This window comes from Diabrotica virgifera, chromosome 5 (assembly GCF_917563875.1).
Source record: "Diabrotica virgifera virgifera chromosome 5, PGI_DIABVI_V3a".
NCBI lineage: Eukaryota > Metazoa > Arthropoda > Insecta > Coleoptera > Chrysomelidae > Diabrotica > Diabrotica virgifera.
Genome location: NC_065447.1, coordinates 49,734,165 through 49,759,963, shown reverse-complemented (window position 1 = coordinate 49,759,963; position 25,799 = coordinate 49,734,165). Strand labels below are relative to the sequence as shown.

The 25,799-nt window shown below is 32.1% G+C and overlaps 2 protein-coding genes across 4 annotated transcripts in view; one reads left to right on the top strand and one right to left on the bottom strand.

Annotated features, from left to right (window-relative positions):
* The first annotated feature begins 10,258 nt into the window (after positions 1–10,258).
* Positions 10,259–25,799, top strand: part of LOC114341448 (uncharacterized) — a 148,751-nt gene continuing 133,210 nt past the window's right edge. For all 3 annotated transcript variants that reach the window (XR_007698444.1, XM_050652482.1, XM_050652481.1), the window contains exon 1: positions 10,259–10,397. The gene's annotated coding sequence lies outside the window, so the exon portion shown is untranslated. The remainder of the gene's footprint in view (positions 10,398–25,799) is intronic.
* On the bottom strand, positions 11,632–12,687 carry LOC126885719 (uncharacterized). Its single transcript, XM_050652484.1, has one exon. It carries the CDS (start codon positions 12,428–12,430, stop codon positions 11,657–11,659), a length of 774 nt encoding a protein of 257 aa, XP_050508441.1. The 5' UTR covers positions 12,431–12,687; the 3' UTR covers positions 11,632–11,656.

Below are 25,799 nucleotides of genomic sequence, written 5' to 3'. Positions count from 1 at the left end.
ATGTGAAAGTACATTTTCTGCTTTGAAGCATATTAAATCTAAAACACGTAATCGCATGGAAAACGATTCTCTGGAAGCGTGTATTAGACTCACTATGACTAGCATAGATATAGATGTGCAAAATTTGGTAGAGGATAAACCCTTGCCTCAAATATCCCATTGATTTTTTATTTTATGTTAAATTTCATAGGCGTAACCAGGCTGATCCTAAGGGGGGGTTACAACTACCTGAAAGGGGGGGTTACAACAACTGAGGGATATGGTGTTAAGCGTATAGAGCTCAAAGTACATCCCAATGGGGGGTTATAACCCCCAAACCCCCCCTGGTTACGCCTATATTAAATTTTAAACATAACATGTAAATTGTAAACCATAATAAAATACTTGTAAATAATATTTCGTTTGTATATTATTTTTTAAAATAAACTTTTTTTCAACGAGTCGAGTTCTCTGGCCCTTCATAATAATTTCAAATTTAATATGGCCCGCAACGTCTAAAAGGTTGGACCATACTGGCCTATCATATCTCCAGTATACCCTATTCCACGAACATACGCCTGTTTTGGATTACTTCGACAACGAATATTTTACTGTGCCAAATAAGAAGAACGGAAGTAAATTGCAAATTACATTGTTGTTTATTGGAATAATTATTAGCACCATTTACTTTCGTACTTCTTATGTTGCAAAGTAAAATATTCGTTGTCGAAGTAATCCAAAACAGGCGTATGTTCGTGGAATGGCCCATACCTATCTTTTACTGCCTGCCTGCTCGTTACTTCTTCACTTCTCTTATTTTTGCCATTCACGATTACTCCCAAATACTTAAATTGATGAACTCTAAGTTAATAATATCTACCTGGTCTTTAATCTCAGAGTTCTTTAAAATTTCAATATAATTTATCACACTTTAATCACAGTTTTTTATGCTCTTTTAAAATGCGCAGACAAATTTTCAAAATTTCAATATACAGGGTGTTGGTTCAAGGTAAAATTACTTTATATTTTTTTGTTAATCCGGACCTGGATTTTTCTTGTCATTAGTAATTGGGTCGTTTCAATATAGTAAATAATTATTGATTATTTTTAAAATGAGTATTTATTCATTAACTTTAATAATTTATAATTAAAAGTTATATTTTTTAATGTCAGAGGTCTTAAAAAAATCAATATAATTTCAAAATTAAAGTCAAAAAATTGTCTGGCCGAAAAATTGAAGCGAACCAATAAACTTAGTTTTTTGTGCTCTTTTCAAATATGCAAACAGATTTTCAAAATATCAATATACAGGGTGTTGTTTTAAGGTCACAATTACTTTATAATTTTTTGTTAATCCGGACCTGGATTTTTCCAGTGATTAGTGTGTCGATCGTTTGGGCTTAGAATTGGTAATGTGTACCAAATATCAAATATCAATTTGGTAATGTGTACCAAATATCAAAAAAATATACAGGGTGGTTCTAAAGTTATGGCTTAGAAAAGAAATGAGCAAAATCGATAAAACATCCTGTAACTCGGTTATACAACTCGGTAGGGCAAAAAGTGTAGTACATCTAGAACCGCCTCGGTGACCTCTATTCACCATTAAAGTATTTCCGTTTCCCAGTGAAACACCCTGTATAAAAATTAAAGTACGGTAATTGTACTTTTCGATAGTGATATAAAATACAGGGATTTTCATTTAAAATTACTGAGAAAATAATGTACTTGCGTTTTGACTCACCCTGTATTCAATATAAAGAGAATTAGCAATATCGATCATTTAGGAAAATTTTGAAAATTAAAAAAATAATGGCATCAATAGATAAGCATTTGCCTTTGTGCTTATTTTTATTTATACAGGGAGTTAAACTTGTTATGATTTTCATATAAAATTGGTTATAACTTTGTAAATACCCTGTATAACATACCAAACCTTTATATTTTTCTAATGGAGAAGTTACGAAGATTTCGAATATAAAATAAAATACAAGGTATTCCATTTAAAAAAACATAACTTTGATCTGCCACTATGTTATCGAACACCCTGTAACATTCTAACTAATTTTGTAATGTGAAGCTCAAAGTTGGCTACAATTTTTGTTATTAACTTTTATCGCTATCTATTACTATAACGGATATACGGAGCTTTACCCCACTAATCAATCACCCTGTATAATAGCAGTTAAATATTGCATTGTTAGCTAATTCTAAGCTATTCTGAAAATTTCAGGTACCTAGGTAGCCTAGAACTATTTTTAAAATGAATTACAAAATTTGCGGAGTCCGTGACACAGACCAAACCAAGTATACATTATATAAATATAGGTACCTATATAAAAACGTTTTAAAATACTGCCGTGCTTAGCCAAAACGCCGTATCTGCAGAGACATCACATTCGAGTAAAATCAATATTAGTTTAAGAATTCGTATACATTTACAGATTTACACATGATACGACATAAGACACATGTGTTTTGACACATAAGCAATTAAGATAAATATGCACATTTGAGTTAGAAAGAAGTAAAAATGTCATTTTTTCAGATTTTTGCAGATACGGCGTTTTCGCTAAGCACGGCAGAATATTTATATTTCCAGTTACCTACTGGTCTAGTTATACCTTAGAGTATGGAAAATTTTTTTCCACCTACCTCTACCGAAAGTATACTTTTCCGGACCTGATTGTAGGGAGCAAAGTTGTACTTTTCCTCCCTAGGGAGGAAAAGTAAAAGTGACGTCATGGTATTGCATTCATGAAATATAACTTATTGACGCCCTGTACAATATCTATTTTCTATTACGTAAGTATCTATACATTTTAACGTTTATTTATAAAACACCCTGTATTTTGCAGAATGGTAAAAAACAGTAAATTATTATTTTGATTTAACAATGTTTACATTATTAATTTGACTTATATTTGACAGTTGACAGTTATATTGTACCTACTTGTTAGTTTTAGTTTTAATAAATTTTGTTGGTTAGTTACATAAATAAATTGAGTAAAAATTATAATATGACTTGTTATTTGAGGAAGGTGGAAAAACCATATCGCACCTTGAAAACAAAAGTGGCACTATACTGAAAACATCAATTTTTAGTTATAGCGACATTTGCATTACTTTTGACTAAACGCTCCTATTGCAGAGACTTCTGTTCTAATAGCTCACATAGTTTCTCCTACAAGTCGCTAGTGTCACTTTTGACTTTTAGGTGTTTTGTTTAAGTGGTAATTTAAAAAGTGGCACTCTATCACTTTTCGGCGGATTGTTGAGGGAAAAGTATGTCGTGGTAAATAAAAAAGTGACATTTTTTCTTTAGTGCCGGTTTTCACGTAAATTATGTACAGTTATTCTGCCTAGTTAATGAATGGAAAACTGACATTTTAAGTATAGTGTCGGTTTTTGAATAACCTAAATAACTAAGTTCTTATATCAACGAATTAAATAATAGCATTTTTCGTTAAGTGCCATTTTTTCTAAAAAGTGGAATGCGATTATACTGTTTTTTGTAACTCAATAAATATGTCAAATTTAATTTAATGTCAGTCTTGTAGTAAAAATGATAGGATAATCATGCTGTATTTTAATAAATAAAAGACATTTGCAGTTTCTCGTGTGTAGTAGTTTTATACCTAATAATGTAACATAAAAATAACTGTGATTATTTCTTGAAAAAGTACATAATTTTAATGTTATATACACCATCAAAATATTGCTAACTGCATAGACTTTTTTTGTTTAAGGGGTTATAATCATGGACAATTCACACAGTAGAAGTAGAAGAATATTACAAATAGTAGCTCAAAATCGGGGTAGTCAAAATCCAGTACCTGAAAAAATGGAAGAAAAATGCCGAAGTTTAGTTTTTACAGAAACTAAATCCAACCATTTACAAACATCCAGTACGATCTCTGTTCTATTAACAACGAAAACTTATCCAGTGATGACAGTGGTGACTTTTACACCAGACAGAACCTACGCACCCCAAAAAAAAGATGCCGCAAATCTAACTCTTCATCTAGGTACTTCCAGATCTTCATCTTCTTCCAGCTCGTCCTCCTGTTCTACAAGATCTTCTACATGTTCTTCAAGTTCTTCCTCACATTGTTTCACTAAATGTGTAGCTTACGTAGATGAAAAAAATCAGAACTTTCTAATGAGAACGAAATAATCATACATGAAGAAGTAGTAAGCAAAAATAGTGGTGATTTGACGACAATTATAAATGAAAATAATTCAAATTCTTTTAACGAGGATTTTAATGAACATGTTATAGCTAACGACATTGGTGATGAGTTGCTAACTATAACAGATTATAATGAAAATGTTCGGATTGCAAATAATAATGTCGTGGAGGATATTCCATCCGCTGTTGGAAATAGGATTGACAAACCTTGGAAACAAAAAAAAATGAACGATATGCCAAAACTGCTAAGTCTTTAAAAGACTCTGGACAAGAATATGTTTCGAGTTCTAGATCAAAAAAAGTGTCCCCAGCTAAAACTATAAAAAGTTCTTGTGGATTAAGTTGTCGCCTGAAATGCCCAGAAAAAAAGCGCAAAAAAAGGGACACCTTTCGCTGTAAATGAAATGAGCTATGGCGATTTCTTGGATATAAAACAATTACCGGTTCCGAGGCTGAATAAGAGCGTAGATGGCCAAGTTGTAAAACTGTTTGATTTAAAAGTCAGCAAAGTTGAGAAAAACGTACATGAAGAGATAAAAATAAGCTACAAAACATCTTACTTTGATGATTTTAAAGAGCTTGACTTAAATAAAAGAACCAATAGAAATAGTCGTCCTTCAGAAATCAAACCTCTGTATCAGCGTAAATTGGATATATCACAGAGAAAGAAAGATGATGTAAGAAGTCTTATTGATGCTGGCTTAATTCCCAATTATTACAAATCCTATTATCAAAGTATGTTTGGATAATATTAAGTTTTTTAATTATTTTAAGTTTGAAAAAATGTTAAATTTCATTAAGTATTATTAATAGTTTGTTTACTTTTACCAAATAAACGATTTTTCTTTTTAATATGACACAATTTCGTTTTATTTTTCTCTTTTTTTATCATAAGGTAAATATTAACTTGACTTTTTATTCTAATAATCAGAACTTTTGTGTAAAACAAAAGTGGCACTATACGGAATTTTTTTTAAAGATTTTTTTCTAAATTAGTAGTTACATTATTAACTTGCCTTCTTCGGTAGAAACCGACTGTACTTTAATCAAACTATTAAATAACATTAATTATAGTATTTAATTCGGTTACTTTAGTTCAACATCCATTACAGAACTGTTCGACAAACTTTAAACGGTCATACTGAAATATCTAGATTTTGGGATAATGTCACTTTTGTTTTCAAGGTGCGATATGTATAACATGGGAGTAAAGTGCCCTTTCCTCCCTTGAATGATTACTGCCCTCCGCTACGCGTCGGGCAGTAAACTTCATTCTCGGGAGGAAAAGTAGCACTTTCCTCCCTTGTTATACAAATAGCTATTACCCTCTCCTAAAAAATTTTCCATACTCGTTATACAATGCTACTGGTAATAGGATGAGATAGGTATATAAAAAAATTAAGAAGCGTGGTCCTACTCTTTTGTATTAAAATTATTATAAAAATGTTATTGTGACTATTTAATTTTTTGTATGAATAATAACATCAAGTTATCTGAATAATTATTATTATGTTTTCTTGGATCATGGAAGTCTCATAAGTTTCGTTGAAGCGCCATCTTTTAATGGAAAGCCGTATCGAGATGAATTAAAGTGAATAATAATAATTGAAAATACAATTTCTTAAAATATTCAACCTGGTACTGATTATAATGTTTCTAAAATATTTAAATATATATTAAGCGTTACTCTCTAAAAATTAAAAACCTTTACCTTAATAATTTTTGAAATTAGCATTAAATGTTGCCAAATTTCGGTCGCTTTCTTTGAATAAAATAAAGGATTTTTGATATAAAACCAGGATTCACATTGAAATTATAATTTTTAAAATTCCTAATAATATATTATTGACATGGATAAATATACAATAACAAGAAAAACTGAAATATTTAAGGCGATAGGTATAACTTGGCAATAGTTTATCAAGACCACAACTGACGTTTACCTGTACAGTTACACATGTTCATACTATTAAAATTTAAATTCTGTCCTACTTTCTACATACCTAAGAAAGTATTATTTTATCAGAAACCAACAGACCACAGCGTTGTGATGTGACTAATTATTTATAGGTAGGTAACCATAGATGAGAACATACCTATGCGTGTTAAGGCACATCGACAGCGGAAGTAAATATTAACTATTTTCCTCAATGAAAACTTCTAATTTAATATTGTTTCAAAAGATTTATTTTATTTATATTAATTATTGCGAATAATATTTTCCGATGTTGCCTATTTGTATACTGACATCTTATTTTGTTTAAAAAACCTTATCAGAAGGTATGCAGACTATTTGGCCACGTGTCTGAAAGTGGCAAGGTAAAATACGAAACCCGCCACGTTCAGCAAACGTCAAAGTAAATCATTGTCCGCAATATAATTAATATATGTATATTATATGCGCATATCATAAAAATGTACAAATTTGTTAAAATATTAAAGTTAATATTATTTCTCCTTTTAACTTGTGTAAGAAAATATATATAACTAATATAATAAGAAAAGTCAATAAAATACATTTGAACATGCGTATAATTCGGAGACAGGGCATGGTTGCCATATTTTTAATATTTCCTGTTTGGTTGCAGATTTGTGTATCAAACTATTATTGTCTATTCTATTGTCAAATTAAGTGTAATTAATTTTGTGCTGGGCTGGTCAAATTTTGACTTGGGCTGGAAATTACATACAACCAAGCACACTCTCCTCACAACCAATATAAAATTGTAACTTAAAACTACATATAATTATTCACTTGCAGTTAATCAATAAAACAATAATAAACTTTATTTCAGTTATTAATAATGAGGGGTAGGATTTTTTTCTTGTATATATTTCTGACAATAATTCTATAAAAATATTTTCATATTCTCAAGCTAACTGAATCGATATAAGTAGGTATATTATGCGATAAGCATTTAATAATGGTCATTAGGTATGATACGAGTATGACAGATACAACATGAGCCGCGAAGCGGCAAATATTAAATGCGAGAAGCATATATGATTTTTTCGATGATCATTCACAACTAAAAAAATTAATTCAAATTATTTATTTTCTAACACAAACAAATTAAGTAGTCATATAATTAAATTCATTATTTTTGATACATTTATATTTTGATTGATTATTGATTATTTAAATGAATTTGAGGTTAATTTTTCCATATCCCTATCGTCTTTAGACATTTTCTTAAATATTATTGAAATGTTGTCAGTTTGTTTAACCCTTGTGAACTGTCAAAAATTTGATAGTGACCTTTTTGGCGATGTTTCTGGAGAAAATGCACCACATCACCGCGCTCCACATATTACCTGTGGCAACCAGTTAGGCAGGGGTCCCAGTATACTGAAATCGGAAGTCGAACAAGCAATACTTACAGCAAGCCAGAAACAATAAAGCACCTGGACCAGGTCAAATACCTGCTGAGCTACTTTAAACTTTTGGACAAAGAAAACATTACCTATTACCTAAATACTTTCTTTAACAAAATATAGTTTTAGACTAATCAGTTTAATGGGTCACGCACTTAAGATAATTTTACTAATTATACAAAACCGAGTATTCCTTCTGTGCGAAAGTAGAATGGATAATAAGCAATCTGGATTTATAGATGGTCTACGAACTAGAGAGGCTCTATTTTGTGTGCGCGTTCTCTTACAAAAACATTTTGAGTTTCGAAATAACGTTTATCAATAAATTACCTAGTCTCTGTCCAAGTTGGAGATAGTCGTACTGAAAAACTACCCATCAAACGTGAAGTATACCTTAAGGGTTGTGTTTTGTCACCCAGTCTCTTTTATCTGTACTATGAAGAAATCTTTAGGGAGGCTTTGGATGACAGACAAGATGAAGTAAGACTAGGCGGAAAAGTAATCAACAATATCAGACACGCTGAAGATACAGCCATTCTTACAGAAAATTTACAAGATCTCCAGACATTAGTAAATCTAGTCAGTGAATCAAGTTATCTTCTTCTTCTTGTGCTATTTATATCGGAGATTGGAAAGCATCAAGGCAATCCTGACCTTGTTTACAGCTGACCTAAAGAATTCATTAGTGGTGCAGCCAAACCACTCTCTCAAATTCCGCAACCATGACATTCTTCTACGGATGCCGTTTTCCTTCTATTTTTATTTGAAACAAGTTATAGAAGAGGTATAAAAATCAATATTTCAAAGAAAAAGTGGATGGCAGTTGGAAAGACTGACTAATGTATAGATCAATATAATATATAGATCAAAGTCTGCTTTCTCAATAGAGAGGAGATAGAACGGGTGAACTATTTAAATACCTTTGCAGCTGGTTAAATGTAAATTGTGACTAATGATGAACAACTAATAACCAGGATCGAAATATCACGCAAGGGTTTTATGACCTAGAATGTCCTAGAAAGCAGTTTTATGTAACAGAAACCTGTCGATGAATATTCGCAACAAGGTTCTGAAATGTTATGTGTAATCTATCTTATTGTATGGTTGTAAGCCATGGACATTAAAAACCACAATGTTAAACAAGTTAGAAGCATTCGAATTGTGATGCTATCATTGCTATCGACGAATCCTAAAGATATCGTGGGTTTCGCACACTCCCAATGAACATGTTCAATTGATGAATGCAGAACGTCTATTCATAAACATCATAAAGACGAGAAAAACAGAATACTTGGCCATATAATTAGAGGACCTAAATACCATCTACATAGCCTTATAATACAAGCAAAAGTAGAGGAAAAGAGATGGATTGGTCGAAAGAAACTTTCATGGTTGCATAATATTAGACAATGTTGTGCTTCCACAGTAGAATAATTATTTCGCGCAGCAGCCGCTAGAGAAATATTTCAGGAACTTGTAAACATGATGATGGCCGACGTCTGAATACGAACACGGCACCTAAAGAAGAAGAAGAAGAAGAACTGTCAAAGCGTAAGACAAACTTATCTTCCTTCTTTAGTGTGAAGATTATTAATTCGAAGACATCTAAGTAAAAATTGAAATCGATCACGACACATGACTAACAGGGGCGTCATTTGGGCGTCCAGGGGGGGGCATTTGCCCCCCCTGGCCCTAAAAAATGACTGAAATTTACAAAAAATACATCAATATTCATCATAACATCATATATAATGTATTGTATATATAGTGCTTGCCCCCCCCAAACAAAATTTCAAATGACGCTCCTGATGACTAACCTAAAACCGTTCAGTGCCAAGTCCACTACTGCTCTTCATTCTCTTTAGCGATCCAAATGTCAGTTATAGCATTGGAAACTGCTGCGAGAAAAAGGCTTTTTTTTAGGTTAAGGGGAATTTTGGGGAAAATGACCGCTACCTTCCAGCCAGACCAGCATTTTTGTATTAGGCTATCATGGAAGAGTTAGGTACCTGAAAAATTTTCAGATTGCCTCAAATACCTGCCCAAAAATGTCATAACAGCTATCGTGCTATTTAAACTTTAAACACTAAACAAAATTTCTTCAATAAATGCCAACAATTTTAATGTGCATCTGGTCTTACAGACTTGGTGCCCCGACTGAATGGTTAAAATTAAAACTCATATTTTTAAGGATTTTTTTGTTTATGTACTGATTACATTATAATATCACGGTAGATTGACAATAATGTAAAAAAGAATGAAATTAATAAGTCCCTAATGATTTAGCAGTAAAATATTAAAGTATTTTTTCTTAAGAATCTTCACGAGAAAGGTTAAAGGACTTTTATCAGTGGCGCACCCAGGGGTGGGGGGGTTTGGGGGTTAAAACCCCTCTCAGGGCATATAAAAATGTATAAAGAATAGTAGGAAAATGTAACTTATCTTTCACAAACAATACAAAAAAATTTCTGTGCCCAAGCAAAACCCCCTAGAGCAAAATTGTAGGTGCGCCACTGCTTTTATGAATTAAATTTTTATAAAAGAAAAATTAATATTTTACTGTAAATGATGTTTAAAATAAATACAAAGTATATCTACAAACAAAACAATGAATATTAACAAAATTTACAAAACAATTTCAATTATTTAAATGAATGTAGATTTTTTTCGTAAATCTTTCAAGATTTTCCGTTAAAATACGTGGCAACAGAGCGGGAAGATTTGCCCAAGCGCAGATTAAGCGGGATCTTTTTTGATTGGCAGTGGCCGTAGCGCCTTAGCTGCCATGTTTTGTTAAATTCTTCAGTGTGTGGAGGAATTTTGTTATTCAACATCCGCCCCTAACAGGAAGGTATTGTTTATTTGATTCTTTATTTACTAACAATATTTTAAATCATAAATATCTAGCCAAACATTGCTATTAACTGTGATGTCTCAAAAGGTTTGTTGTGCAATTAGATATGGCGCATTAATTCTTTCTATCACAAGAATGGGTGTTTGTTTTGAGATGAATTGTTGAATAATTTTGTTGTGGTATGAAATTAAAAGTATCAATTGGGAATAGAAACCTTGCGACTCATCTTTTTACTATATAATTTCTTCCTTGTTCCAAATATTTTCCTAATAGTGAAAATAATGTTTCTTGATTTAAAAGGCAGAGTTTTAATCCAAATGGATACGTTATTCAAACCCTATCGATATTCAACAAGGAAACATTGACAATATTAAAAAAACGAACCTGTTGAGATAGGTGCAAAGTGCATCATCATATTCTCACGCTGCAACCATTATTAGCTATCTATTATCAGTGTTAAAATTATTATCAAAACATTTAATTTGCACATGACTGCATGACTAATAGCATTAAATTGTGGAATTTATTCGATTTATTTAAATACAATTCAAAGTTGTAAACTATTGTTTGTTTAGTAAAATTTTGATAAAATTTTCAAGGAGGAAAACCTCATTTCAGGTTGCCCTTGGTGATGTATTTTTAGATATACTCCTGTGAACTCTCTTTATTCCTAAAGCGCATATACCTGGGTACATACCCGTTTTGAATAGAATTGTTCATGAAGTAAAGTTCATTTTGATAGGTATACTTATGTGAATTTAATGAATATGTACCTATTTTGGTTTCAAGGTTTTTGTCTAAAAGTTATCAAAAAGTAGCATTTATTTTCAAGGTAGATTTGTATCTGTATTTTCCTAAAGTATTAAAACCATTCAATGTCAAACAATGTTTTATGGTTTCTGAGATATAAACTATGAATTTGTAAACAATAAAAGATGATGTAATATTAGAGCATATAAAATGATGCATTTATATAATTCACAATAATTATTAAATGCTATACTAAATTTACAATCAAGATGCAGTAGAAATAAACAAACCAAGACACGTTAAATTTACGGTTAAACTTCGAAAATGGTTAATCTCGACATTAACCGGTTAATCTTGACTTTAACTGAAATGTAATGTTAATGTCGTACAAATTCAGATAAATTGACATTAACAGGTTAATGTCGAGTTTAACTATTCTCCTTGGTTAATGTTGAATAATGTGTTAGAAAATAATACAACGTTGCCAATTGTATAAAAAATACCTGCTATTTATTCAAACATGACAAACTTCCGTGACACTTAGAGTTGCATAAAATATTAGCTGCCTTACAGTAGCACTTTTTTGAACCACATTTGGTTTTGCACGAGCATCTTTTGTATCCTTGACCACCACATAGAGATGAAGTCGCTGCAATCTCACGAAGAGATTTTTCAACAACTGAAACTTTTTCGGTAGCAATAAGGGGAGCCAGACATACACTGAACTGATTTCTTGTAAATAACTGTGGTAATGTGCCCTTTTCTGTCCCGATTTTGTAATACATGTTGTTATCTTCAACTGTCGTAACAACGCCTAATGTATTCCTTGCATCAGCTCGTCCTCTATCAAGATCGGGGACAGGTAATCTAACAGTATCACCAATTTTTGCAGTCGGTAATAACTTATTGGAATTTAGTTTCATTTTTTTTGCTTGTTGAAGCAAACCATCTTTTGCTTGAAATCTATTTTCGATAATAGATTTCTTTCGGCAACATATTAGGCACCTTAAATCATTTTTATTATTTTCGTTAATTTGAGCACAACAGTCTGTATGAACAAACATATTGCACGAGATACTGACGCAACCGTTCGAACATTCAAACTCACAAGCACCACAACAAATTAGGCTCTTATTTGGTATAAGATTCTTATTTAACATTTCGTTAAATTCATTTGAATCTTCAAATGTTCCTCCGACTTGTGGGTTAACTGGAGTAAGAAGATTTACAGAAGACCAGGAATTGCTTTGTACTTCGTTTGCTTCATCGATTTCTGTCATAACTGGGGAATAATATTTACAGACGTCTTGGAATGGTTAGTTTCGTTTGGTACTTCATATTTTTCAGCGACTTCTTGTGATAACTGGAGGAATAATGTTTACAGAAGAGCTAAATTTGTAATTTTCATTTGGTTTGTTTGAACTGGTTATAAAAGTTGTACCTGTAAGTAATAAAGAAACGAATAATTAATAACAATAATTATTTACTACCCATAGCTTTACAATTTACCTGTAGTAGTTCTCTTATCATGGTTATGAGAGTCTGATGAATTTGTTCCAGCAACTTTGCTATTATTATTGACACCTTTTGCACTATTTACTTCATCTAATAAATGTTGAAGATCTTCTTCTGTATCTATTTTATTAATACAGTCCCTTGGAAAGATAAAATCCAATAGACCAACTTTTATTTTCGGTCCAAACATTGCTTCGTAGGGAGACTGTTTTATTCCTGCATGAAAGGCCCTGTTTTTCATTAATTGAATAAATTTAAAGCCTTCAGACCATTTAGATGTATTATTTGTTTTTATCCACGTTATTAGCATATCCTGAATGTCACTATTAGCCCTTTCGATGCTTCCTTGAAACTGACTATGCCAGGGCTTTCCATGAACAATTTTTAAATCAGGCCACATATTTTTCAGTTCATTTATTATTGTGTTAACAAACTCCCGGCCATTATCAGATTGGAGGATTGAAGGTGCTCCAAAAATGCACAAAATTTCTACCAAATGTGTATCTACTTCATCTGCCTTCTTTGAAGTTAAAGATCTTAATTGCACGAATTTTGTAAGGTGGTCCTGATATACAAAGATGAAACGAAATGGTCAATCAGCTTCGGATTGTATGTCGATCAAATCAACTTGACACCGACTATTCATTTCAGAAAATATCATAGGTTTTACAACAAGGGCCTTTTCTTTTTGAACTGAGTTTTTGCTGACAGGGTATGCAAAATTAAAAAAAAGTGTTACTACTTCTTGTGTTATATTTTTGTATTTATCATTTAAAAAATTTAACATTCTTGTTCTTCCTCCATGGCCAATACTTAAATGTGCTTCATAAAGAATATCAAATAATTCTCCTTATTTTACGTAACATAAAAATTTCTCCTTACCTTCTTGCAAAGAAACAATAAGTTTGAAATCATTTCCCACATTCACTACATCGTATTTGGCCAAACGTCGATATGACAACGCTGTTTTCTTAGCTTGTCGTTTTGCTTCTTTCACTTGATTACAAATTAAATCATATTTTTCACGAGATAAATAAGCACTGTTGTCATCCCGTTTTGTGGAAATAATTTTATCAAGATTCTCGTAAAACCGGTCTTTAAATTCATTGGACATATTGAATACTTAAATTTTCACTTTGAAATAGCTATACTTCTTGCACGAATGCCACTTGATTACGCAACAAAACAATGTGGACTTTAATAAGACACGTGTGGTAATGTCGAGATTAGCCGGTTAATGTCCGATTGAAGGCTGAAGATTGTTTATCTTCGGACATTAACCAACTAGACTGGTGAATCTCGATATTAACTGGGTAATATTGAGATTAACCTGATTTCAGACGTTAACCGTAACATATATACATTGTAAATCCCAAATCATGATTTCCAAAGTTTATACATTGTAAATTATGATTCGGGAGTGCTCCTAGTAGCATTTAACGTGTCTTGGTTTGTTTATTTCTACTGCATCTTGATTGTAAGTTTAGTATAGTTTGGAACTATTTCAAGTTCTTACTTCTTATCTATTTGTAAAATTTATAACTCCATGTTTTATTATTGTTATTGTATACATGTGCATGACATGTATACTTATTCAAAAATGAGAATTTTCTTTTGAATTTATTCACTTGAGAACTTTGTGCTGAATTTGCTTCCTATTTAACACATTCGCTGCATATATTTTGTTAACTACTTCTCTCAGAACCTGAACTATTTTTTGTAATGTAAGTAAACTTTGAAGTGGTCATAAAAAACCATCAAATGGGTGAAGCAGTTGAACCGAAACTGGGAGAAGGTTCACTCGTATGGTATACAGATGGATCTAAGATAAGTGAAAGGACAGGAGAGGGAGTTACTGGGTCCAATTTCAGTCTATCCAAATCTCTTGGAAACGCCCCAACTCTTTTTCAGGCAGAAATGCATGCCATAGACATTAGTGCTTAAGAATGTCTCAACCGAGACATTATAGGGCATAAGTCTTTATTTTATCAGACAGTCAAGCTGCCTTAAAGGCTCTAAAGTCATTTACTTGTGAGTCAAAGTTGGTTTGGGACTGTAAACAATCCCTCAAGAAGCTGGAGGAATGCAACAAAGTAACTTTAATGTGGGTTCCAGGTTTTGATAGCCTGGCAAAAGAAGGGGTCAATACCCCATTCCAAGGTCCAGAACCCTTCTGTGGACTATCAAAAAGACCTGGGAACTCAATCAACTACAACTATACTGTCCTAACCCACCAGGACAAAGGCAAGCAAAAAGGCTCATAAAAGTGTCACCTACTGCAACAAACCGCCTTCTCGAAATGTGTAAAAAAGATATAAAAATGGCCACTGGCTTTCTCACTGGTACTGCCCTCTGAGATATCATCTCAAAAAAATGGGCAAATCAGATGACAACTGTCATTTCTGTGACAACGAAAAAGAAATGGCAGAACATATACATACTATGCAACTGCGTAGAACTGTCCTGCAAACAACTAAAATTCCTAGAAGAGATCACCCTAAGGCCCTCTGTTATAGGAAACAAGTCTCCTAGGATGCTAATCAACTTCATCAGAAGTATTGGCATCATAGAGCTTAACTATAGTTAAATCACAATAAAGATGTACTAGAAACAAACAAACTAAGACACATGGAATGTTATGAGGAGCAATCCTGAATCATGATTGACAAAGTTTATACATTGTAAATCATGATTCGGGAGTGCTCCTCGTAACATTCAACATGTCTTGGTTTCTTTATTTCTAGTAAATCTTTATTGTGATTTTAGTATAGATTAAGGTATGCACAAAAGATCTCTATAGGTCGAAGTGCAGAGCTACATAGCCTTAACAACCTCACATAATCCTAATCTAAACTCTGTGTTTTGTGACTTGAGTAAGGAATTTGATTGTATTCACTTGTTGAACAAGTGAAAAATATTCTATCTACTGCTGATGATTCTGTTAAATTGGATGGTATGAAAATGGTATGTTTTGGCAAGAAAAACAAAAATGGACATCGACCACTCAAGTTAATATTATCTTCAAATGAGGATGTTCATTTGATAATTAAAAACAAGATAAAGGTTAGTCGAGAGAAAAAGATCTTCATATCTCTTGACCAAACACCTACTCAACGGAAACTGTTTGACACCGTCAAGACTGAACTACTAGCCCGTCAACATGCAGGTGAACAAGATCTAATAATTAAATATATCAATAACGTACCAAAAATTGTCCAAAGGAACCAAAAAAAAACACTAAACCCGGGCAAGCTATCTCTTTATTACCAAAACGTTAGAGGACTCCGTACCAAATTAACTGATTTAAGTATTAATGTGTCAAACTGTGTCTACGATGTAATCATTTTTACAGAAACTTGGCTTACTGCCGATTTCAATGATGCTGAACTTGGATTGACAAATTACAACATTTTCAGACAAGATCGTACACCTGAATCTAGCAAATTTGTAACAGGAGGAGGAGTTTTAATAGCCACTAAGAAGAAATTTTCCGTAAAAATTATTCCGTCAGATTCCTCCATTGAGCAACTTTTTGTTCACTTGTGTGGTGTTTATCTTGGGAGCATTGTATATTCCACCAAAGTCTACACCTAACAAGTACCAAGTGCACTTCGATCAGCTTATTAGTATAGGTGAACAATATTCAAATTCTAAATTATACCTCTTTGGTGACTACAACCTGCCATCAGCTGATTGGGAACTTGAAGACTTTTGCTCATCGGCAACTGCTAAACCTAATACATCGTTTGCAGAAACGGAGGCGATTGGTGTTATCTCAAATATGTGTGCTCTTCATAATCTATTCCAATTAAATAACATTGTCAATTCTAGAGGCGCTATTCTAGACCTTGTTCTCTCATCAGAAGAGCTTGTGATAACCTCGGCAGTTGATATATTGATTCCTCCAGACTTATATCATCCTCCACTTGAAACTATCTTACAGCTACACTTTGATCAAAACACTACTGCAGGTGATGGTGAATACTACTATGATTTTCATAAAGCTAATCTTCCTTGCATTTATCAATACTTAGAAGCAATTGATTGGGACAGTCTTATAAGTGGTAAAGAACTTTCCGAGATGATAGGTACTTTCTATGATATTCTTTACTGTGTGCTTAATATGTATGTTCCATTGAAAAAAGTTTGTACAAAGAAATTTCCTGGTTGGTATTCTAGTGAACTTACACAATTAATACGTGACAAAAAGACTGCCCATTTAATTTACAAGAGTAACAGGTCTCCTGAGAATTATGCGGGTTTTAGTCAACTTAGAGCTCAGTGCAAAATTTTATCAAAAAATTGTTATGCTAATTATATACATTCAACCAGAAAAATATGACATACTTCACCTTGTCATGCAAGGTAAAATAATGGGAAAAAGAAGTGTGGGCCGCCGTACAACTTCTTGGCTTAAAAACCTACGCCAATGGTTTGGGAAAACTAGCACTGAACTATTTCGTGCGGCTGTAAATAAGACAATGATTGTTAATATGCTGCACAACATGAGAGCCAACGATCGACAAGCGGTCTCGGCACCTTAAGAAGAAGAACTGAGATTTCGATCCAAGCTAATCCAAAAAATTTTTGGAAATTTGTAAACAGTAAGAAAGAAAATAATAGTATGCCTGTCTCAATGTCACTCAACAATACACTAGCCTCTAATGGCAACGATATTGCAAATTTATTTGCTAGCCATTTCTCTTCAGTTTTTAGTAATAAAACTCTTAAGCATAATGACAATTTAATACAGTCTAAGGTCTGTGTATCTTCCTATATTATACCAATTTCAAAAATATATGAAAAACTTTCAACTGTTAATGTCAATAAGGGACCTGGGCCAGATGGTATTTCTCCCATTTTTCTTAAACGATTCTCTTTTATTCTGTCTCGGCCGCTTTATCATATTTTTAATAAATCCCTTCAGTTGGGGGAATTTCCTGACTTTTGGAAACTATCCTATGTCACTCCAATTTACAAAGCAGGTAATAAAGCTGACATAACGAATTATCGTCCTATTTCTATTCTCGGCACAATTCCCAAGGTATTTGAGAGTATTGTTACTGATTACCTTAATTATGACTGCTCTTGGATACTAAATTCTCAACAGTTCGGATTTTCTTGTGGTAAATCAGCAGAACTTAGTTTGTTGCTTTATGTTGATACCTTGTCTGAAGCTTTGGAGAGGGGGTTGCAGATTGATTCAGTGTATACTGACTTCTCCAAGGCTTTTGATAGGGTGAACCATGATCTTTTGTTACATAAACTCAAATTATATGGCATAGAAGGTTCTGTGTTGAAGTGGTTGGGCAGTTACCTAACAAATAGAACACAGCAGGTTAGGGTTAATCATCATTACTCCAACACTTTTCTAGTAACCTCTGGTGTACCTCAGGGCTCTCATTTGGGTCCACTTTTGTTTAACCTGTATATTAACGACATCGTCACCTGCTTCTCTAACACTTCTGCTCTCTTATTCGCTGATGATCTTAAATGTTATCAAATCATTCATAATCAAGATGATGCAATATCATTGCAATCGGATTTAGATAATTTAGCCAACTGGTGTCTTGATAATGGGATGGATTTGAATGTCAACAAGTGTCACATTATCCGGTTTTGTCGGAATCATCATTTATCAGTATTTAATTATACCATAAATGATCAATTATTGGATACAGTAGACTCAATTAAAGATTTAGGTGTTGTTCTTGATTCCTCTCTGAGCTTTAACCATCACATCAACAATATTACTCAAAGATCCATGAAAATGCTTGGCTTTGTTAAAAGGACAACTCGTGATTTCACGAACGTGTTCGCTATTAAAATGCTCTATTGTTCTTTAGTCAGGACGCACCTTGACTACTGTTCTCCAGTTTGGTCCCCACATTATTTACACCTCAAGAACAAACTTGATAGTGTTCAACATAATTTTCTTAGATACATTGGGTTCAAAAAACACATCAATTATAATTATACAGATATGGAACGATTTTTGAATATCTCTTCTCTGGATATCCATAGGAAGCGTAAAGATCTTACAGTATTGTTTAATATTATCAATGGCATATATTACTGCCCTGAACTCCTTGCTAAAATATTGTTGTTTGTTCCACCACGATCAACAAGACAAATTCAAACCTTTCATATTTCTTTTCATAGATATAATTACTCATATTTTACTTTTGTTCCTAGAACACTAAGACTTGCTAACTCCCTAGGTGACCTTTTACTTTTTGGTAACTCTGTTGATGTTTTTAAGAACCATTTAACCAAATTAAATATTTAGCAATGTCATAACCTTGTTATTTGTTAGTAATTAATGTTTTGTAATTATTTTACTTTGTCATGTCTTTTTAAATGTTTTGTACTCTCTCATTTTATTCTTATATATTCAACACTGTAATTATCAATATCTTATTAATATATTACCGAATTGGGCTTGCCCGTATAAATAAATAAATAAAAATAAATAAATAAATAAGTATGGGCCATGGGATACTCTTGAAAAAAAAACTACAAAGGTATAACTTCTGTCCACAGAGTGTCAATTTGATCCAATCATACCTCAAGAACAGGTATAGTCTGGGACAACATCAGGGGAGAGTGTTGTTAATATTGGTGTTCCTCAGGTCCATACTATTTCTAGTATAATGACCTTGCAAGCATTGCATCAGATGCTACACACTCTTCGTCAATGACACCACAATCTCCTTTCCAGCATGGCTTGGAAGCATGGACACTAAAACAAGTGCATCTGAATAAGTTAGCTGCCTTTGAAATTTGGTGTTACAGAAGAATCATTAACTCAAAGAATGTGAAACGCGGACGTAATGAGGCGGATAGGAAATAATATTAACTATCAAAAGATGTATGTAAACTTGAGTACTCAGGACATGTGATGAAAACTACTTAGAGCTGCAGTCTATAGGGTCCGGATAGCCATGATAATTTCCAACCTTTGATAGAAGACGGAACTTTAAGAAGATCTTTTTGTTTATGACAACACTCTACCACTTTAGTTCAAAATAGCAGTCTACAATTGAATCGTTTATTTCAGAAAGGGGTCAAGTCACAAAAACCTGCTTTTGAGAAAAACAAAAAAAAAAGTGTTTACATTCAACAAAAATTTTATTTATATAAAATAAAAATTCTCACTAATAACCTGTAGTGTTTGTCAAAAAGTATTGTATTTTTCAAAAATTTATCTTGTTAATTTGGTTAAGAAAAAAAAAATAATTTTTTGCACTTGGCCCCTTTCTGAAATAAAATTGGTGTTTACATTCAACAAAAATTTTATTTATATAAAATAAGAATTCTCACTAATAACCTGTAGTGTTTGTCAAAAAGTATTGTATTTTTCAAAAATTTATCTTGTTAATTTGTTTAAGAAAAAAATAAATAATTTTTTGCACTTGACCCCTTTCTGAAATAAAGTTGGTGGTTACACAATTTTTAAGCAAGGAGTCATGCGTTGCATGGCCCCTTTCTGCACTAAACGCTAATTTCCCTGCGCTGCCAAGGCAACACCTATGGCAGCAATTGATTCCTTTCTGCAACAGAAGCTGTATTTACGTTTAAATTAAAAAAAATCCACCAAAAACTCATTTTGTCAAAATTAGTCACTTGACCCCTTTCTGAAATAAACGATTCAATTAAGGCTTATGTGAACCTACATGCTAATATGTTTAATAAATGAAATATCTGTATTTTAGACATTTACAATAAAATTTATAAACAGTTGCCTGCATTTTCTGCCTCTTTCCTAATGACAAAAAGTTGAAACTTTCCTGGCAATAGGTATGGATAACCATTATGTCTTCTGACACATCAAATACATTATCTTATAAATATTTTTTGTGTTTTTTCATTCTTGTATATTTGGCTTGCTTGCAGTGCCCAAACTACAGAAGCATACGCAAATATGTGGTCTAACCAAGGTATTTTCCAATTTAAATCTGCTATCTAAACTATGCATTTCTAATTATAAATATATGTTAAACACTTTATTAGTAATTATGTTATTGAATTTTAATGTAAAATTGTAATTGTAATGACATGTAATGCTCATTGAATTGTAAATTTGACTGAAAGTTCACACCCAGATATTTACATTCAATATTTTCGTGTAATTTTTTATTGTTACTGTAGTAAGACGTTTTAGTGAAGTTTTTATTATGTGTGACAGTTATAACAGAATTTTTTTCAATATTCAGAAACATTCTGTTTTAATAGAGAACCATTCTTTTGTTCTTTAATAACCCTAAACACCTTAAAATCACCAGCAAAAATAAAGAATTAGGAGCATGTGAGGAAGTTGGAAAGGTAATTCTTAAAACAAGCAAACGAGACAGGCCCTAGATTACTACCCAGAGGAACTTCAAAAGTCTCAATATTTGTTTGATTACCAACTCAACTCATTGAGTCTACCTGACAAATAAGGATATAAAAATGATAATGCATTAATTGAAACGCCAGAACTTCCCAATTTTTTAAGTAATAAACCAGGTTCAACCTTATACCGGGTGTCCACTTATATTTTCCCCCATTTTAACGGCCTATAACTTCTAAACGACTCAAGATAGAAATATGCGGTTTTCGTAGAAATGTTTTATTTTAGTAAAAGTTTTGTTTGGATGGACTGAATTTTTTATATCGCTGTTAAATAAAAAATGGCGGATTTTTGAAAAAACACGTTGACTTTTTTTTATTGAAACACCCAGTATATTTTTTTGTAAATTGAAAGAACGGTCATTTACCTATCCAGTGAATCCTATTTTTTTAAAATCGGTTGTTAAATGACTGAGCAATTAATTTTTAAAATGAGAGATGCAAGGTGGAGATCACATAACATAATATCAGTTTGCTTAGGTATGTTATTTAGGTACCTGACATCCATGTTGCACCTCTCATTTTAAAAATTAATTACTCAGTTATTTGACAACCGATTTTAAAAAACTTTATATCGCTGGATAGGTGAATTACCGTTCTTTTTATTACTTGACTTTCTATTAGTGGCCAATTAACACTAAAGTATCTCTCTCTTCACTAAAATACATATTATAATTTTAGTAACTCTACTTAAGAAACCATCGAGTGAAAATGGCTACACTATGCGATGTTATGCACTATGCAAAACGTATCTCATTTATGTATTTTCCTCACGGTTATTAGACTTTATTACGGTTGTCTTGTCCGACGGTGGTGGGGAGACTTATATTTTTGACTTTACGTCACAAGAGTTTACATTCCCATATTTTTAAATGATTTTCGATCATTGAATGTGTGTTATTGTGTATATATGTGTATTATTTGTGTTATTATGAAATAATGAGACAAATAGTACACATTTTATCTTATACCGGGTGGTGAATCGTAAAAAGGGCCATAGGAAACTCAATGTAAAATTCTGAATTGTTGAATTCCTGCTTCCCTAATTATTTTACATCAAAAGTCATGAGAGAATACTTGTAGAGAATTAAAATCGGTATTAAAATCAAAAGTTAAAATTGTTCTACGATTTAAATGCATTCCAAAATTTTGAAAAATATGATACATTCGCCACAATAGGTATGCGTGTAAAAGTAAGGCCACACGTTACTATTTAACTGACAGTGCTCACACCATTGACTGAAAAAAAAATCTTTATTATTAATCCTTATTCTTTATTCTCCGCAACTGAGGGTATCTTGTATCTTATCAACTGTATTGTTTTTAAACAATAGATGATAAAATAAAAATATTGACAGTTCAAAAATGTGAACATTATTGCATTGTGTGTGGCCTAAGTTTGGGCTGAAAACTAAAATGTATTACATTTTTACAAAATTTTGGAATATGTTTAATTACGTAGACCAATTTTAACAGTTATTTCCAATACAGATTTCAATCCTCTACAAATAGTTTCTAATGTCTTTTGATGTACAATAATTATTAGGGAAGCTGGAATTCAACAGTTCAGAATTTTACATTGAGTTAATGCAAAATTTTGACGCATGTCAAAATTCTCAATGTGTTTTAATTGTATTCATTTTTTTCGAATCCTGAGAAAACTAATAAATATTTTTGAAAAATTTAAACTCAGAATGAAAGACTGCATTATTACCGAGGGCTGAAAGTCCCTGAAAACTTCTATAATGTTTATTTTAATAAGTTACAGGGCTGAAAATAAAAGAGAAGTGTGATATTTAATTTCAAATATTTCATTCAAAAGAAACTTTTCGTTTATTCTAAGGAGCTTTCCGCCCTCGGTAATAATGTAATCTTGCATCCTGCGTTTAAATTTTTCTAAAATACTTGGTTTTCTCAGGATTCGAAAAAAATCATATTACGTTTCAAATGACAGTAAACTCTCGTGACGTAATCTCACCCTTAATGTTCATTGGTTAGTCGATTTAGGCAACCGTAGTAATGTCTAAGAACCGTGTATTTTCGTTGAACATTAAACAATGTATAATGAGCTTGAACTCAAATAAAACTTACATACAGAAATGCTTTTCATTCCATTACCCTTACCACTAACTTGAATGCACATTATTTATTGCATTAGGTAGAAACTTAAATATGTACCTACGTCCCTCAGTAGACATATAGTTTTTATAAAATTTATATGAAAATTTCATTTAATGAAAGAAAATATAAAAAGTTTCTTATCTTAGTTTTTCTGTTATTCAATAAAAAAAAAACTTGATAACATTTTGGAATCACATGTATTCTGTTTTTGAATTTCTGTCGATATTTACGTTATAGTTATTAAAATTAATGATGGATTTTTATGTGCTTGGAAGGTCCCGAAAGCGCAGGTAAAGCAGAAATGTTAAATGCTAGTTGTGCTGCGATAAATAGAGCCTGGACCAGACATGAAATGTACATGAAAAGTTTTCTTCAAGACAACATCTAGAATTTAATCAATGCAATACCATGTCGAATGAGCAGTGTAATTCAAAATAGAGGTGGCAATACATTATATTAGAAATCACGACTATTGTAATTTTTATAAAGAAAACAGAAAAAATGTACAATGTTAATTTTTTTATTTTCCAATAAAATCATCATTGTAGAAGTTTTTTTGACGTTTGTTATTTAAGAGTAAACAGTAGCGATCAACAGGTAGCAACAACATATAACTTAGGGAGATAGTATCATAAACTTTGGCAACAGTGGTAATATTTGACATTATCTAAGATTAATATTTTGACAATATCATAGTCGCGCTAAATGGAAGTAATAGAAAACGATTTTATTATTAATAAATAGATATTTATAAAAATAAACCAAAATGGGTGAACATTTTATGTTAAGATAGGTATTTAGAAAGGTATTTGCATGAAATATCTAATAATAAAACAATAATAAATAAATATTTTTTGTTGTGAAGCGAAACAAATTTCGATTTTCGCATAATTTTGGCACGGTTTTTAATGGACTTTTTCTTGGAAGGTTTCACTTTATTTTTCGTTTGATTTACTTTTTCCATTTTGTTAAAATATTGATAATATTTTTAGAATTAAAAATCCTCCTAAAACTTTATATACTCGCATTAGAATTCGAAATATTTTTACGTAAAATATACTTACCTACCTACATATAACTAAAACTCACAATTAACAACAATCTATTCTTTCAAAGAGGCCAACAACTTATACAACAAATATATAATAAATTAACTATCAATAAACACTACTTTCCTATGAAACAACAAAAACGAATGACAGAACAGATTAGAGAAAATCTGACGCAGGTTTGTCAAAATGACAGTGATAATTTCTCTATGTTGCCTAATTAGTTATTTAGTTATAATATGTTCGATTTATTGTTAGAAATAAAAAAATTTAGTAGTTCCAAGATTACACAAAATCTAGGCATGGGATAAAAAAGTTTATTTGAAGAAAGTTTATTTTTTTTTTCTTCTTAATGGCGGTACAGGCTCCTTTTTTCAATATTTTATTTGGTTATAGCAGGGCTTCCCAAACTGTGCGTCGCGACGCACTGGGGCATCGCGACGTTGTCCCAGGGGCGTCGCGACGTTGTCCCAGGGGCATCGCGACGTTGTCCCAGGGGCGTCGCGTGTTAGCGCGGACTTTTAATACAGAAAATATATTTATTTGATTTTAAATGAGTATAAAATATATGTATTATTAAATAAATCAAATAAAAATATAACATCAAATCGATAGACCTTTGAATTACCGAAATTATTCAAAAAATTGTTGAATCCGAAAATTATCCGATGGTCCACGAAATTATCCAAAATCGAATAATTATCCGGACAGTGGCAACACTGGAGGCGAACGCATTCCGTAATCTGTTGTGAGTGATCCTAATAAATTACTAGGTTTCAGAAGAAGTTGCTCTTATGGAAGAGAAAATTCGAAGATAAAGAAATTGACTGTTTCCCTGCTTTATAAGGTATTCTATAAGAAAAAACGATAGACATCCTCGATCCCTTTTAAAAAAATATGTTTACACAACACATGTTATCATTGAGCGAACACTTTGAGAAATATTTTCCCGAAGATCTGGATCAATGTGACTGCGTCAGAAACCCTTTCTAGTCATCCACACCATCGAAAATTTCAACAAAGGAAGAAGAACAACTGACAGAATTGTCCTGTGATTGCAGCCTAAAGTTTCAATACGACAAGTACAAACTGTTTAAATTTTCTAGCTCAGTTTCTCATGAATATAAGCCATCAGCAGTGTTGCATTAAAGGTTTTGTTACCATTTGCGACTTCGTACTTGTGCGAAACAGGTTTTTTTGCAATTGCAGTAATTAAAAACAAGTACAGGTCAAACATAAACTTATAAAAAGAAATGAGAGTGGCAATTTTCAAACTGCAGCCCCGGTTTCATAAGCTGTGCTCAAAAAAGCAATCACATCCCTCACAATACCGAGCCTGTTACATAAATAAATATCCCTTTTTATTTTTGTGCTTATGTTTTGATTTCGTTTTTAGTTTCTCATAAAAATTATAAATTATGTTAAAATAGTGTTTTTTGTTATAACTATAACCTGTTACTAGGCTACTGCTAAAATTGATAAGTATTATTGGGGGTTGGGTTGAGGGGCGTCGCAAAATAATAGCAAAGTCCCAAGGGCGTCACAATACGAATAAGTTTGGGGAGCCCTGAGT

Bases quoted from the DNA above. Each gene is read 5' to 3' on its own strand.
- LOC126885719 (XM_050652484.1), bottom strand. From the start codon at position 12,430: ATGACAGAAATCGATGAAGCAAACGAAGTACAAAGCAATTCCTGGTCT.